Source organism: Mobula birostris, chromosome 14 (genome assembly GCF_030028105.1).
Source record: "Mobula birostris isolate sMobBir1 chromosome 14, sMobBir1.hap1, whole genome shotgun sequence".
In the NCBI taxonomy this organism is placed as follows: Eukaryota; Metazoa; Chordata; class Chondrichthyes; order Myliobatiformes; family Myliobatidae; genus Mobula; species Mobula birostris.
Window position 1 is genome coordinate 95,312,039 of NC_092383.1, and position 13,600 is coordinate 95,325,638.

Consider the following 13,600-nt stretch of genomic DNA (forward strand, 5'->3'; position numbering starts at 1 on the left):
GCCCTGCCTGTTGCTGACCATGCACACTTGTCAATGCCCAGGCTTCCGATATTTACTATAAATGTCCTGTCAGCATTTGATTTCCCAAAATAGATAACCCCATGCTCTTCAGTATTAAATTCCACTGTCAGCACTTCACTCAACTTTCCCACTGATTCATGTCCCTCTGTATCACTTTGTAACTAATCCTGATGTCGTTGGTAAACCCACATCCTCCCCTTTCCTTTCCTCCCATCGCATTCTGTCCTCTCCTAATAGGGTTACCTTTCTCCAACTCTATTTCTTTCACCAAGCAGCTTCCCAGCTCTTTACCTCCCTCCCTCCCCCTCTGCTGGTTTCACCTATCACCGACCAATTTGTAACTCTTCCTCCCCTCCCCTCCACCTTCTCACTCCGACTTCTCTTTCTTTCCAGTCCTGATGAAGGATCTCAGCCCAATACACCGACTGCTTACTGTTTTCCATAGATGCTGCCTGACCTGCTGAGTTCCTCCAGCATTCTGTGTGTGTTGCCTTCGATTTCCAGCAGCTACAGATTTTCTTGTGTTTGAGATTCTCATCCAAATCATTTATTTATATATAAAACAAACAATAGTACTAGCAACAGTCCCTGCAATACCCACTGTTTACAGTCAGAAAAACACTCCCCCACCATCACCACAACAGACACATCGGCAGAATTTCTTGTGTCTATAATTTACCTCTCTACCATTACCATCTGACCCCTATCTTCGGCTGCAGTGATGCCTGCTTCTCGTCTGTTGTCCTGTGATGTTTAATCGCCTCTGCAATGAACTGAGGCTGTGGTCTGCTCCATCTGTAGTGATGGCTGGCTTCATGTCTTTTGTTAAACTCCAGTTCTGAATGCAGTTTTCTGACTTTAACTGATTGAACGATTTTTTTTCTCTGTTTGATGGTTTTTTTTTTAAATGGGTTCTATTGGGTTTGTCTGTTTTGTGGCCACTTGTAAGGGGATGAATCTCAAGGTTGTATAATATATACATACTTTGATAATAAATGTACTTTAAACGTAGAACCCTGAATCTTCGATGAGCAGCAACATGCAAGATGCTGGATGAACTCAGTGAGTCAGGCAGCATCTGCGGAAGGAATTGGCCAAGTTGATCAGGTCGAGTCTCTTCATCAGGATCATGCATTTTTCTCCACAGATGCTGCCTGGCCGCTGAATTCCTCCAGCATTTCAAAGTTCAAAGTGCATTGATTATTGAAGTATATTTGCATTATACAACCCTGAGATTCACATTCCAGATTTGAGCATCTGCAGTCCCTTGCATCTCTGCTTTGGAACCAGTTTGCCAACATGCCTGCGACCCCCTGGGCTTTAAGACTCTGAACCAGCCTGATGTATGGGACCCTGTCAGAATCCGTACTGAAGTCCATGTAAATCCTGTGAACTACCCTGCCTTCGTCGTGTCACAGTTACCTCCTCAAGACTATGTCACATCTGTGTCGTAATGTTCCCTGCACAAAACCTCCAACCAGCCCCTGCACTCAAATCAAGTCTAATTATCCTCCAACCATACATGGGTACAGTCAAATGAGACAGTGTTCCTCTGGGGCCGAGGTGCACAGTGAGAGAGAAAAAACAGACATTGTTACACAAGAGAAGCTACGTATAGTGCAAGACCCAGAGTGACATGTCCCACTAATCGATGGGACAGTTCCCGGCAATCCAGCCTGTCATTCCACCGATGGGAGAGGCCAGCCCCCAACTGAGAATGGATGCCACGCCACACTGCCTCTATCCTCTGCTCACTCCTTCAGTCAAGCTATTTCACCCCTCCTCTAGGCTCCAACTTTACCCCCACCTCCCCCAGGATCACTCCCATCACTCATGGCACAGAGTTCAAGGTGTGGGAAGGTATAAAATGCGAGTCAGCCCACACTGTGAGAAGGGCCACAGGGGAGGGAGGCGGCGAATACACTGGGGAGGGTGCAAAGGAGGTTCCCCAGGGTGTGCTCTGGGACAGGTGAGCTCAGTTAGAACTCTGACCCCAGCCTCTCCCCCACCCCCGGAGGGGGGGGTCACAACTCTCCCAGAGCCAGACAATCGCCAGGTTCAGACCCTAGCCCCTACCACTGGGTCAGACCGGCTCCTTCTCCATGGTAAAACTCCAGTCGTGCCCTGGGGACTGATAAGCTCTATCCTCCCTTGCATTTCAACCCTATTCCCCCCCCACCCCCCAGGGGTCAGGCTAGACCCTCTTCCTTGGGGCTTGGACCAGCCTCCCCCTCTGGGTCAGTGGCCACTGCAACACCCCCCCCCCCCCCACACTGTCAGCTGTCTCCTGTGTGGGCAGTGTCCATTGTGTTGGGTGCTTACCCTGGATTGCAGGTATATCGGGCGTGGCTGTCCTTGGTAGTGGCCTCATAGGATACATCTGCATTGCTGATGCGCGGTGGAGCCGAACAGTCCTCTGTAATAAACAGCGAGAGGGATGGTTGTTACTGAACAGAATTCTCCAAAGTTGAGCCTGCAGCAAGTGCTGTTATCTAGGTGTTGAAGGTGTGACCTACGAGGAGGGTTCACAACTTTAAGAAGATTGCTAGAGTATTCAAGATTCAAGTTGCTTATTGTTCTTCTCCAGTACACAAGTGTGAAGCAGACTGAACAAAAAACATGATAAGCACAATTAAAAAAGCATAAAAAATAAATAGGGGAATCTGATTCCCTGACAAGTCTCCCGTGACATTGTGGAATTACCCATTATACCACCCTCAGATTCAGATCTACTTAACACATGTACTTCCAAAAATACAATAACAACTAACACCGCCCAAGGATGTGGTGGGGACAGCCCACGAGTTTGTCACCATAAATTTCAGCACCAGCATAACAGACATCCCACCCTGCAAAAGCTCATTTCAGGGAGGTAGCACCATCAATTTGTGGGAGACTTCTGGGAGAGGTGGGATGTCTGCAATAGAGTAGCTCCTTAGCAGCTGGCCAGCTAGTTTAAATAACGTTAGCTCTGCTAATGAATGAACGACACCTGTTAAACTCACCTCAACATGTCTTTTACAGTCTTAACCCACCACGGGCAATAGAAAAGTCACTGTTGCAAACAGTGCGGCGAGCAACACTGTCATTATTTTTGACCCCTATTAGGCAGGGGTGCACTTTAGTGTAGCCTGGGGTGACATATGTTTTATATTTTTTTGGAACACTCTGCCATGGCGCGCTCTCGTTGATGGTGCTACCTCCCTGAAATGAGCTTTTGCAGGGTGGGATGTCTGTTATGCTGGTGCTGAAATTTATGGTGACAAACTCGTGGGCTGTCCCCACCACATCCTTGGGTGGTGTTAGTTGTTATTGTATTTTTGGAAGTACATGTGTTAAGTAGATCTGAATCTGAGGGTGGTATAATGGGTAATTCCACAATGTCACGGGAGACTCTCTTGTGGTCACTCGCGTGCTCTCAAGCGCTCTCGCTTGCTTTCTCTCTCGTTCTCTCTTGCTTTCTCACTCACTCTCTCTCTCGCTTTTTTGCTCTCTCGCTCTCACTTGCTCGCACGCTCGCTTACTTTCGCTCTTGTTCTCGCTTGAGCTCTCTCTCGTGGTCGCTCTCGCGCTCTCTCTTGCTTTTCTCTCGCTCGCTCTCAAAAAAATTGATTTCCGTGATATTGTATATAATTTGCGGGCATCAGGGAGCCACTATTAATATGCGGGAGATTCCCGGAAGTTCTGGGAGAGGTGGGATATCTGGCATAACAAGCTGACAATGCTTAGCAGAACAACACAAAACACACAAGTATCATAACAACAACAGCAAAATAAGCCCTGCTTCATGTCTCCAGGCCTCCAGGCCTCTAGACTTTCAGTCTCCAGGCCTCCAGGCCTTCAGTCTCTGGGCCTCCAGGCCTTCAGTCTCCAGTATCCAGGCCTCTAGGCCTCCAGGCCTCCAGCCAGCTGGCTTTGATTTCCTGACTTCCGATTGACTCTGGGCTCTGATCTTTGTTACTGAGCCCCAGACTGGCCGATAATGGAACCGTGCGGTTGGAATTTTAAGTGTGCTGACTGACTGGCCCTCAAGCCTCTTACTGCCTCCTGCATGCACGGACATGCACTGACCTGGGACAGGCCAACAACCGCAGATGTCCATCGTCCCCCTGCCCACAGTGCTGGCCTTTTGAGCGAGGAGCATTGGTCAGAACTCTGAAGGTCTCGACTCCAGTGTGGGCATACCGAAGGCTGCGTGCAGAGCAAAAATTGCTTTGTGCTGCTTTATTTGTGAATTTAATGGCTCTGGCATCGGTGACTGGTCCTCAGCTCTGGAAGCTCCTCCTGTCTGACGAATCTGGGATCTGGGATCAAGGATCACTGTCTCACGGTAAGGGATTGGCCATTCAGGACTGAGATGATGAGGAGAGGTTCTTCTTAAGCCCATCACTCCCACTGGGGCATGGGCCAGCAACAGCAGCTCACCAGAGTCCTCTGTCCACCACCAGTCTTTCAACTGGTAGCCTATCTTCAAAGATCCTTCTTCTCCCGGGCATGAGGTCTTTGCCGATTCTGTAGCTCAGGTTTTTTTCTAAACAGGATGGGGTTAGTAACTGCATGCCCAACCCTCCTCCTTTCAGCCAAGCTTGGGACCATCCACGGTGGAACTGATGTGGAGAGCAAATCTGATAGAAGAGAAGAGTGGACAGTAGGAGAAAGGCTAGAAGTGGAGATAATGTGTAGAATGTGGAGGCTGATGGGATGGTAGGTAAGGACAAGAGGGACTCTCTAACTATTACAATGGTGGGAAGATAGGGTGAGTGCAGATGCATGGGAAATGGAAAAGATGTGGGAGAGGGAAGCATCAATAATAGAGGGAGGGAAACCCCATTCTTTAAAGAAGGACATCTCTGTTGTTCTTCAGTGGAAAGCTGCATCCTGCGAACAGATGTGGTGGAAGTGAAGAAACTGAAAAAAGGGAATAGCATTTTCCTGGGAGATAGGGTGGGAAGAGGAATAGTTGAGGAAACTATGGGAATCAGCAGGATAACTCTGAAAAAGTTTTCGATAAGAAGATATAGGAGCAGAATCAGGCCATTTGGCCCATCGAGTCTGCTCCATCAATCCAAAATGGCTGATCTGGTTTACCTCTCAGCCCCAATCTCCTGCCTTCGTCCTGTATTCCTTCATGGCCTGAACAATCAAGAATCTATCCAATTCTGCCTTAAATATACCTAAAAACTTGGCCTCCACAGCTGCCTGTGGCAACAAATTCCACGGATTCACCACTCTGGCTAAAGAAATTCTAAAAGGGCGCCCCTTTCTTCTGAAGCTGTGTCCTCGGTCTTAGACTCTCCCACCATAGGAAACATCCTCTCCACATCCTCTCTATCAAGGCCTTTCAACATTCGATAGACTTCAATGAAGTCACCCCTCATTCTTCTGAATTCTAGTGAATACAGGCCCAGAGCCATCATATGCTCTTCATATTACAAGTCGTTCAACCCCAGAATCATTTTCTTGAACCTCCTTTGAACCCTCTCCAATGTCAGTGCATTCTTTCTAAGATAAGGGGCTCAAAGCTGCTCACGGTAGTACAGGTGAGACCTCACCAGTGCTTTATAACATTTCAACATTACATCCTTGCTTTTATATTCTAGTCCTCTTCAAATGAACGGTAATATCGCATTGGCCTTCCTCACCACCAACCCAACCCGCAAGTGAACCTTTAGGGAATCCTGCACAAGGACTCCCAAGTCCCCTTGTGATTTGTACCACAGTATTGGATAACTTGTTCCAGGCAGAAAAGGCAGTTTGTTTAGTTGAATTAACATTGAAGAGGGAGGGTGGTGATAATTTGTAAAGCAACATCTGCACGAACATTTAACATGGCAGTAAACTGTTCCCACTGAATCCCAGCTGATTGGGGTGGAAAACAACTGATCATATTTGGGTGTGTTAATGAATTCTGTTTTACCAAAAGTTTCCATAAGCCTGTGCCTTGGCTAGCGACAAACAATGCTGGAAACAGTCAGTGGCTGAGGTCATATTCATGGGAAGAGGGACAGATTTACCATTTCAGATTGAAAAGACTTTTCCTCTTCCTCCTCCCACACTCAAACAGCCAGATCTACTCTATCATCTCAGCAGTTTCTCCTCTTCTGCTAGATGTCCAGCAGATTTTATGATCTTTGTTTACTGCGTTCTAGCTCTTTTGTCGTAGCCACTTGCAGGAAGACAACCCGTGAACTGAACTGCTTGTTCAGTGCAATTTGCCTGCAATCAAATTTATGCCTAAGTTATTCAGATGCCTTGTAAACTCCAGAGCATGTGTTAGGGGCTCAACCTGACTGGTTCAGTGTAATGACCCCCTTCTTCCTTCCTTCAACAGCAGTTCTTGCCCAGGTTTCCTCCGCGGATCCGGTCCGGTCCCGTCCCGCCATTTCTGTCAACGCTTTTCATTGCTGCCACGGTAGCCTAGTGATTAGCACAATGCTATTGCGGCTTTGGCTGTCTGAGCTCGGAGTTCAATTCCTGCACGGTCCGCGAGGAGTTCGTACGTTCTCCCCGTGACTGCAGGGGGTTTCCCCTGGCCGCTCTGATTTCCTCCCACGGCCCACAGTCGTGCCGGCTGGTAGGTTAATCATCCTGTGGTTTGGCCGGGGCTAAGTCGGTGCGTTGCTGGCTGGCGTAGCTTGTGGGGGTCAGAAGTGCCTATTCCACTCTGTATCTCTAAATAAACCCACCTGAGTAGAATTAACAAACAGGAGAAAATTTGCAGGCACACACAAAATGCAGGAGGAACTCAGCAGGCCAGGCAGCATCTGTGGAAAAGAGCACAGTCAACGTTTTAGGCTGAGAATCAAGATGTCAATTGTTTACTCGTTTTCACAGATGCTGCCTGACCTGCTGAGCTCCTCCAGCGGTCTGTGCGGGCCGATGATTAAGCTGGCATACCTAACAATTATCAGAGCTGATAAATGCCCTGGGTTCCCATACACTCTGACTGGCATTAGTATTAAATTGTTACAAGAGGGCATTGTTAGCAAACCCAAATGCAAGACACAGACACTGAAGTACTAGGAACAGGACTAGGTTTATCGAGATAGCAAGGTGAGTAAGGAAGAAACGACGCTGGACATTGTCACAGGCCCTGGACAAAACTAGGATTCAGGGCCCGGACTAGAACTTGGACTAGAGACATGGGATCCGGACAGGGAACTAGGAACGAGAAGCCTGGACTGGGAACACGGAACTCTAGAACCAGGGCCTGGACAAGGACCCGGAACCTGGGTCTTGGTTGGGACTCGGAACCTGGATCTTGACTCGGAACTGGAACCTGGGTCTTGACTCGGAATTGGAACCCAGGTCTGGGCTAAGACTGGGGACTAGGATCCTGGCAAGGACAGGATGTGGCTACAGGACAGGACGAGGAATCTCCAGCACTGGGCTGGGCAAGGCACCGGAACTAGATGAGGACACGAAGCTCAGATTTGGACAGGGCTGGAACACAACACCTGGACTTGGTCTTGGAACAGAGCTTTGGACATGGACTGGACAAGGTACTCCAGGGCAAGAGGAGGCTCTTGGACAAGGTTTGGCTCAGCTCTTGGACTCAGCTTGGTTAGGCTCTTGGGTACAGAGCCAGGACTCCTCCTTGGAGCGCAGGGCCAGGACCCTTTCTAGGACACAGGGCCAGGATGACTGCCAAGGTCACTTGCCGAGGTGGGCTGGGCAAGAACACAAAGCCTTGACTTGGACAAGACTGGAACACAGCACCTGGAACTTGGAATACAGAGCCAGGACCCCTCCTTGGGAACAGGACTTAGGGCTGGGGCTTTACACAGAGTCAGGACCCCTCCTTGGGAACAGGACCTAGGGCCAGGACTCATACACAGAACACAGACACTAAATACAGGGACAAAAAGAGACAGTTCCAAACTCAACAATAGATAGTTCCTTCTCTTGGCATGGCAAGGCTCCAGTCTCACTCCAGCAGTTGACCTCAACAGGGATACCGACAAGGTTTCAGGCAGAAGGGAACAGTCCAGCAGGGAATCCTTGGTTTGAAAGGTATTTATATGCCAGCCCAAAATGAGAATCAGGTGCCTCAATTAAGGCACTCAATGGAACAAAGGAAAACAGGAAAACCCGGAATAAGGAATGGACGGACTGGACCGTAAACCGGAATGCAGACTTTGTGGACTTGACCATGACATAAATGTAGGTGGATTGCTCGATGATGCGGCCTGTCTGGGTCAGAAGGGCCTGTTCCACTCTACTTCTCTAAACCAATAAATAAATCACCTTCATCCACCTCTCACAATCAGATTTCGACTCCCTACCACAATGACATGTTGTGATTTCTCCTACACTGATTGTCTACCCAGCTCTGCCTCATTCATGACCCCTAACATTCCTCTGATTTACTCCCCACCTCTCCGCTACACCCTCCACCCACTTGAGTCCTCTCCCTATCCTCCACTCTGACCACCCTCCTACCCCCATCTCTCACCCCTCCGCCATTGAGCCATAGAGTCATAGAACGCCACTGCACAGAAACAGTCTCTTCAGCCCAGCTGCTCCATGCTGAACTGCTACTTTGCCTAGTCCCGTCGACCTGATCTGGACCATAGCCCTCCCGTCCATGTACTCAGCATGTGGGAGGGAGTGGTGCCACAACAACAACCTCTCAGTCAATGACAGCAAGACGAAGGAGCTGATTATTGACTTCAGGAGGAGGTAACCAGTGGTCTATGAGCCAGTCCTTATCGGGGGATCAGAGGCGGAGAGGGTCAGCAACTTCAAATCATTCGGTGTTATCACTTCAGAGGATTTGTCCTGGGTCCAGCACATCAGTGCCATTATACAAGTTGTGACGGGATCCTGAATTATCCCTATCAACTGTGCTTTTAAAAAGAAAGAGAGAGAGAGAGAGAGAGAGAGTTGTTCGACACAGGCACCTTGTTATTAAGAGAGAGAGAGACGAAGACAGCTTTGAGATGGTGTTATGGTTTCTCTGCAGCATGTTTACACTTTTGCAAGGACACTGGCAGCTTCTGTGTTCCTACAGAGAGAGAAGGGAGGAGCTGCTTGATGGACAGCTGGTGTTCAGCACGGTGAGATAAATAGAAGGTCAGATGATAGACTCACAGACACATGGTTTTGAACACCAGATGAGCTTTGTTGTGCCCGCAGAAAGGTGGGTTTTGGAGGATCGATCAGGTGGATCGATCAGTGGCTCTCACAGTGTGAAAAGGGTGTGACCGGTGGGGAGTTATTTGTGTACCAACTCTCGCCTGGGTTGATAGTTCCACCACAGAAGAACAGTCCCCTTTGTTGTGATCACATTCGGTGACTTTGAAAGGATTTTGGAGGACAATGGGAAGATCTATGGCATCAGCTCACCTGAAGAACCAAACACCTCTCTCTCTCCATCACTTCTCAACTCAATACCACGAACTGAACTGAACTTTACTTATCATCGTAAGACTATATCTATTTACCCCTAGACTTGAAGAAGCTTGGTTTCTATGTTTCCACACTTATATACATATAGTCTCTTCTAACCTGTTTAATATATCTGAATTTATATTACTGTATTGCGTAGTTACTAATAAAAAAGTATTAGTTAATAGCAATACAAGACTCCAAAGTGGTTTCCATTTCTGCTGGTTCTTTAACCCGTCATGGGTATGTGACACAAGTAAAGCACAACAGCCCCTCTACTTCCGTAGAAGTTTGCAAAGATTGGGTATGACATCCAAAATGTTAACAAGTTTCCATAGGTGTGTGGTGGAGAGTTTATTGGCTAGTTGCTTCACAGCCTGGTATGAAAATACCGCTGCCCTTGAATGGAAAACCCTGCAAAAAGCCGTGGCTACAGCCCAGCTCATCACAGGTAAGACCCTTCCCAACATTGAGCACACCTATGTGAAAAGCTGTCACAAGAAAGCTGCATCCACCATCAAAGACCCCCACCACCAAGGACATGCTCTCTTCTTGCTGCTGCCATCAGGAAGAAGGTACGGGAGCCTCAGGACTCACATCACCAGCTTCAGATACAGTTATTACCCCTCGGCCACTAGGCTCTTGAAACAAGGGGGTAACTATACTCATCTTCACTCGCCCTATCACCGTACTGCTCCCACAGCCTATGGAGTCATGTTGAAGGACTCTTCATCTCACGTTCTTGATATTTATTGTCTATTTATTTACTTATTATTATAATTATTTATGCAACTACAAATATAAATAAATAGCAATAAATAACGAGAACATGAGACAATGAGATAAAGAGTCCTTAAAGTGAGATAATTAGTATCTTTTCTGTCTGCAGGCCATTCCCTCCCTTCCTTCCCTGAGGAGCAGAGGCTGTTGTATGCCTGAGCAGGAGTGCGCGGCCTACAATTGCACCTTTCTACAGGTCACTTTGCTCAAGAACATCTGAGAACATTATTTATTTCAAAAGTAAACTTATTCATATTACATAAAGACAATTGTGGCAACCTTTCCCTGTGTTGATCGTACTAACATTTCAGTACATTCTCTACAAAGCATCATCACTATTCTTAAACAATGCACCTGTCCAGTGTTTGAAGGGCTTTAACACAGGGCTGGCTCCTCAGCGTTCAGTAGTGACCAGATCTTCGAACATCGGAGGGGCCAGAGCTCCCTCAAACCTACAGGGAGGGCACTTCATAGAGTCGTACAACTCAGAAACAGGCCCTTTGGCCCATCTGGCCCAGCCTGTTTTTTTGCCTATCTCCCATCTGCACCTGTACCATTGCCCTCTTTACGTCTCTCATCCATGTACCTATCCAAACTTACTTTAATGAGGAGCGCTTTACTTGTCACACCTTCATCTAAACTTATAGTGAAATGAGTCATTGGTGTCAATGACCAACACAGTCCAGGGATATGCAAGTGTTGCCACACTTCTGGCGCTGACATAGTGTACCTGCAATTTACTAACCTTAACCGGTCTTTGGACTGTGGGAGGAAACCAGAGCACCAACCCACGCCGTCACGGGGAGAAGGTACAAACTCCTTACAGACTTGCTGCTATTGACCCCACATCTACCGCCTCATTCAACACCTGCACCACCCCCTGAGTGAAGATGTTCTCTCTCCCATTCCCTGAATCCCCCTCATATTCAATATCTGGAATGTTTTTTAGAATGATTCGCAGCAAACAGGTTCATTCAGTGCTCCTTTACAACTGTGTTGATTTCTTATTAATGATGTGTAATTCTTATCACGATGATAAGAGGCATCGAATGAGTGGACGGCCAGATACTTTTTCCCAGGGTGGAAATGGCTATTATGAGGGGGTTTCATTTTAAGGTGATTGGTGGAAAGTTCAAGGGGAACGTCAGAGGTACGTTTACACAGAGTGGTGGGTGTCTGGAATGTACTGCTGGGGTGGTGATAGAGGCAGAGACATTAGGGGCATGTAAGAATAGAACAGAACAGAACTTTATTGCCATTGCTCAAGACACCAAGATTGTGGTGCTACTCCAGTCCGTGCAAAATAGATACTTACAATACACTTACAAGTTTTTTACTTGGAGAGTGGTCGATGCCTGAAGTGTGCTGCCTGGTATGGTGGTAGAGGCAAATTCATCAGAGGCTTTTAAGAGATATGCGGATAAGCACATAGACATGAGGAAGGTGGAGGGATACGGACATTACGTAAACTGGAGGGATTAGCTTTTGGATGTCTTTGATTTACTTTTTAGCAGGTTCGGCACAATATTGTGGGCCGAAGTGCCACTTCCTGTGTTGTACTGTTCTATGTTTTGTGTTCTATACATGTGTCACAGCTTAGTTTTTAAAAAATCCCATAGTTACATGCACCAAGTGATTTCAATAGTCCATAACACTCAAAGGCCATTGGCAAGCCGGGGTGTAGCATTATTCAGGAAAAAGCTGTTTTTCAGTTTTACTGTCTTGGCTAAGATATTTCTATACCTTCTACCGGATGGCAGGAGATTGAACAGACAGTGTCCGAGATGGGATGGGTCTTTAAGAATGTTACCAATGTGCTGTTGGCATTGTAATTTGAAGATTGTCCTCAAGTCCGGTAGTTGAGTCGCAATGATGTGCTGAGCCTTCCCAATCACCTGTGCTTTGTGATCTGTTTTGCTGCATCTGGAGTGCCACACTGTCATTCCGTATGTCAGTATGCTCTGCATTACCATCAATAAACGTTTAAGAAGCTCTTGGAAAGGCAAATAGATCTCAGAAAAATGGAGGGTTACGTGGGAGGGAAGGTTTAGATTGATCTTGGAGTAGGTTAGAAGGCCGGCATAACATTGTGGGCCGAAGGGCCTGTTCAGCGTATGTTTTATAAATGAGTACATTCCTGCTTCGTCTGTACAGGCTCGCCAGGAAGAATAAAATTACGCATCTAACTCAATGTCAAAAAACTACACGATAAAAGCAAAGGAAGCTTTTTCATCTCTTACCAAGAGTAGGGCAGATTTGTAGGACAAAGAGAAGTGCTAGTTTTAATGCAGCTTTCGGGTACATTTCTGTCCGTCTCCCCTTCTCCTGCTAGCTTTTCGACTTGCAGTCCCTCTGGATTCTGGATTCAAATTGATTTTAAGTAACCTCTTTGTACGCTCGCTTTGGGTGGTATTGACTTTGGAGAGGGCAGCTTTGTTTAGAAGTGGTTATGTCTACAGGAATCTAAGTGGCATTTTTGGGAAATTGCAATGAAATAAAAAATTAACAGTGAACTAGGGGTTCAAGGACAACATTTCACAACCAGAGTAAGCACAAGAGATTCTGCAGCCGCTGGAGATCCAGAGCAACACACACAGAAGGCTGGAGGAACTCAGCAGGCCAGACAGCACCTACAGAGGAGAGTGGACTGTGGGCACTTTGAGCTGAGACCCTTCATCAGGACTGGAAAGGAATGGGGTTGAAAGTAAGGACACCCTGAATAATCCGCTTTGAATCAGCGCCAGCGAGGTGGGGCTTGCAGAGTAGAAATGCACCTGGCATTTCTTAATAGTGTCAATATTTTCCACAGTGGCTGTGAGGGACGTGGGAATCATGTGAATCTTTCATAAAGAGCTTGCAAATTTGAAAAAAGAAACTGGGCTTATGTGAATTCCCAATCCCTATTTACTCATTAGAGATGAACATAAAATAAACCTCAATTGGGTCAATTATTTGAAGAAAGTTTAAAATCTGATTGAGGCCTCTGGCCACACATAAAAATGCTTTATACACGTACCTTACACAGAGAATGGTGGGTTTCTAGAGGACTGCCAGGGGATGTGGTGGTAACAGATAACAGCAGACCATAAGATATAGGAGCAGAATTAGGCCATCAGCCCCATCGAGTCTGCTCTGCCATTTCATCATGGTGATCCATTTCCCTCTCAGCCCCAATCTCCTGGACTTATCCCCATATCCCTTCATGTCCTGACTAATCAAGAATCTATCAGCCTCTGCCTTAAATATACATAAAGACGGCCTCCAATTCCACATTCACCACTGTCTGACTGAAGAAATTCTTCCTCATCATTCTAAATGGAGGTCCTTCTATTCTGAATCTGTGTCCCTTGGTCACGATGGTGTCCTTTAAGAGAATTTTAGATACAATCAGAATCAAAATCGAGTTTAT

At 47.0% G+C, this 13,600-nt stretch overlaps 1 protein-coding gene across 1 annotated transcript in view; it reads right to left on the reverse strand.

Annotated features, from left to right (window-relative positions):
• Window positions 1–12,543, reverse strand: part of LOC140209568 (zona pellucida sperm-binding protein 3 receptor-like) — a 75,099-nt gene extending 62,556 nt beyond the window's left edge. Inside the window, exons 1-2 of the mRNA XM_072277845.1 lie at window positions 12,432–12,543; window positions 2,344–2,437 (exon numbers count right to left, since the gene is read on the reverse strand). Of these exons, the coding sequence (XP_072133946.1) occupies window positions 2,344–2,437; window positions 12,432–12,495 (158 nt within the window). The 5' untranslated portion in view covers window positions 12,496–12,543. The remainder of the gene's footprint in view (window positions 1–2,343; window positions 2,438–12,431) is intronic.
• Between the last annotated feature and the right edge of the window lie 1,057 nt (window positions 12,544–13,600).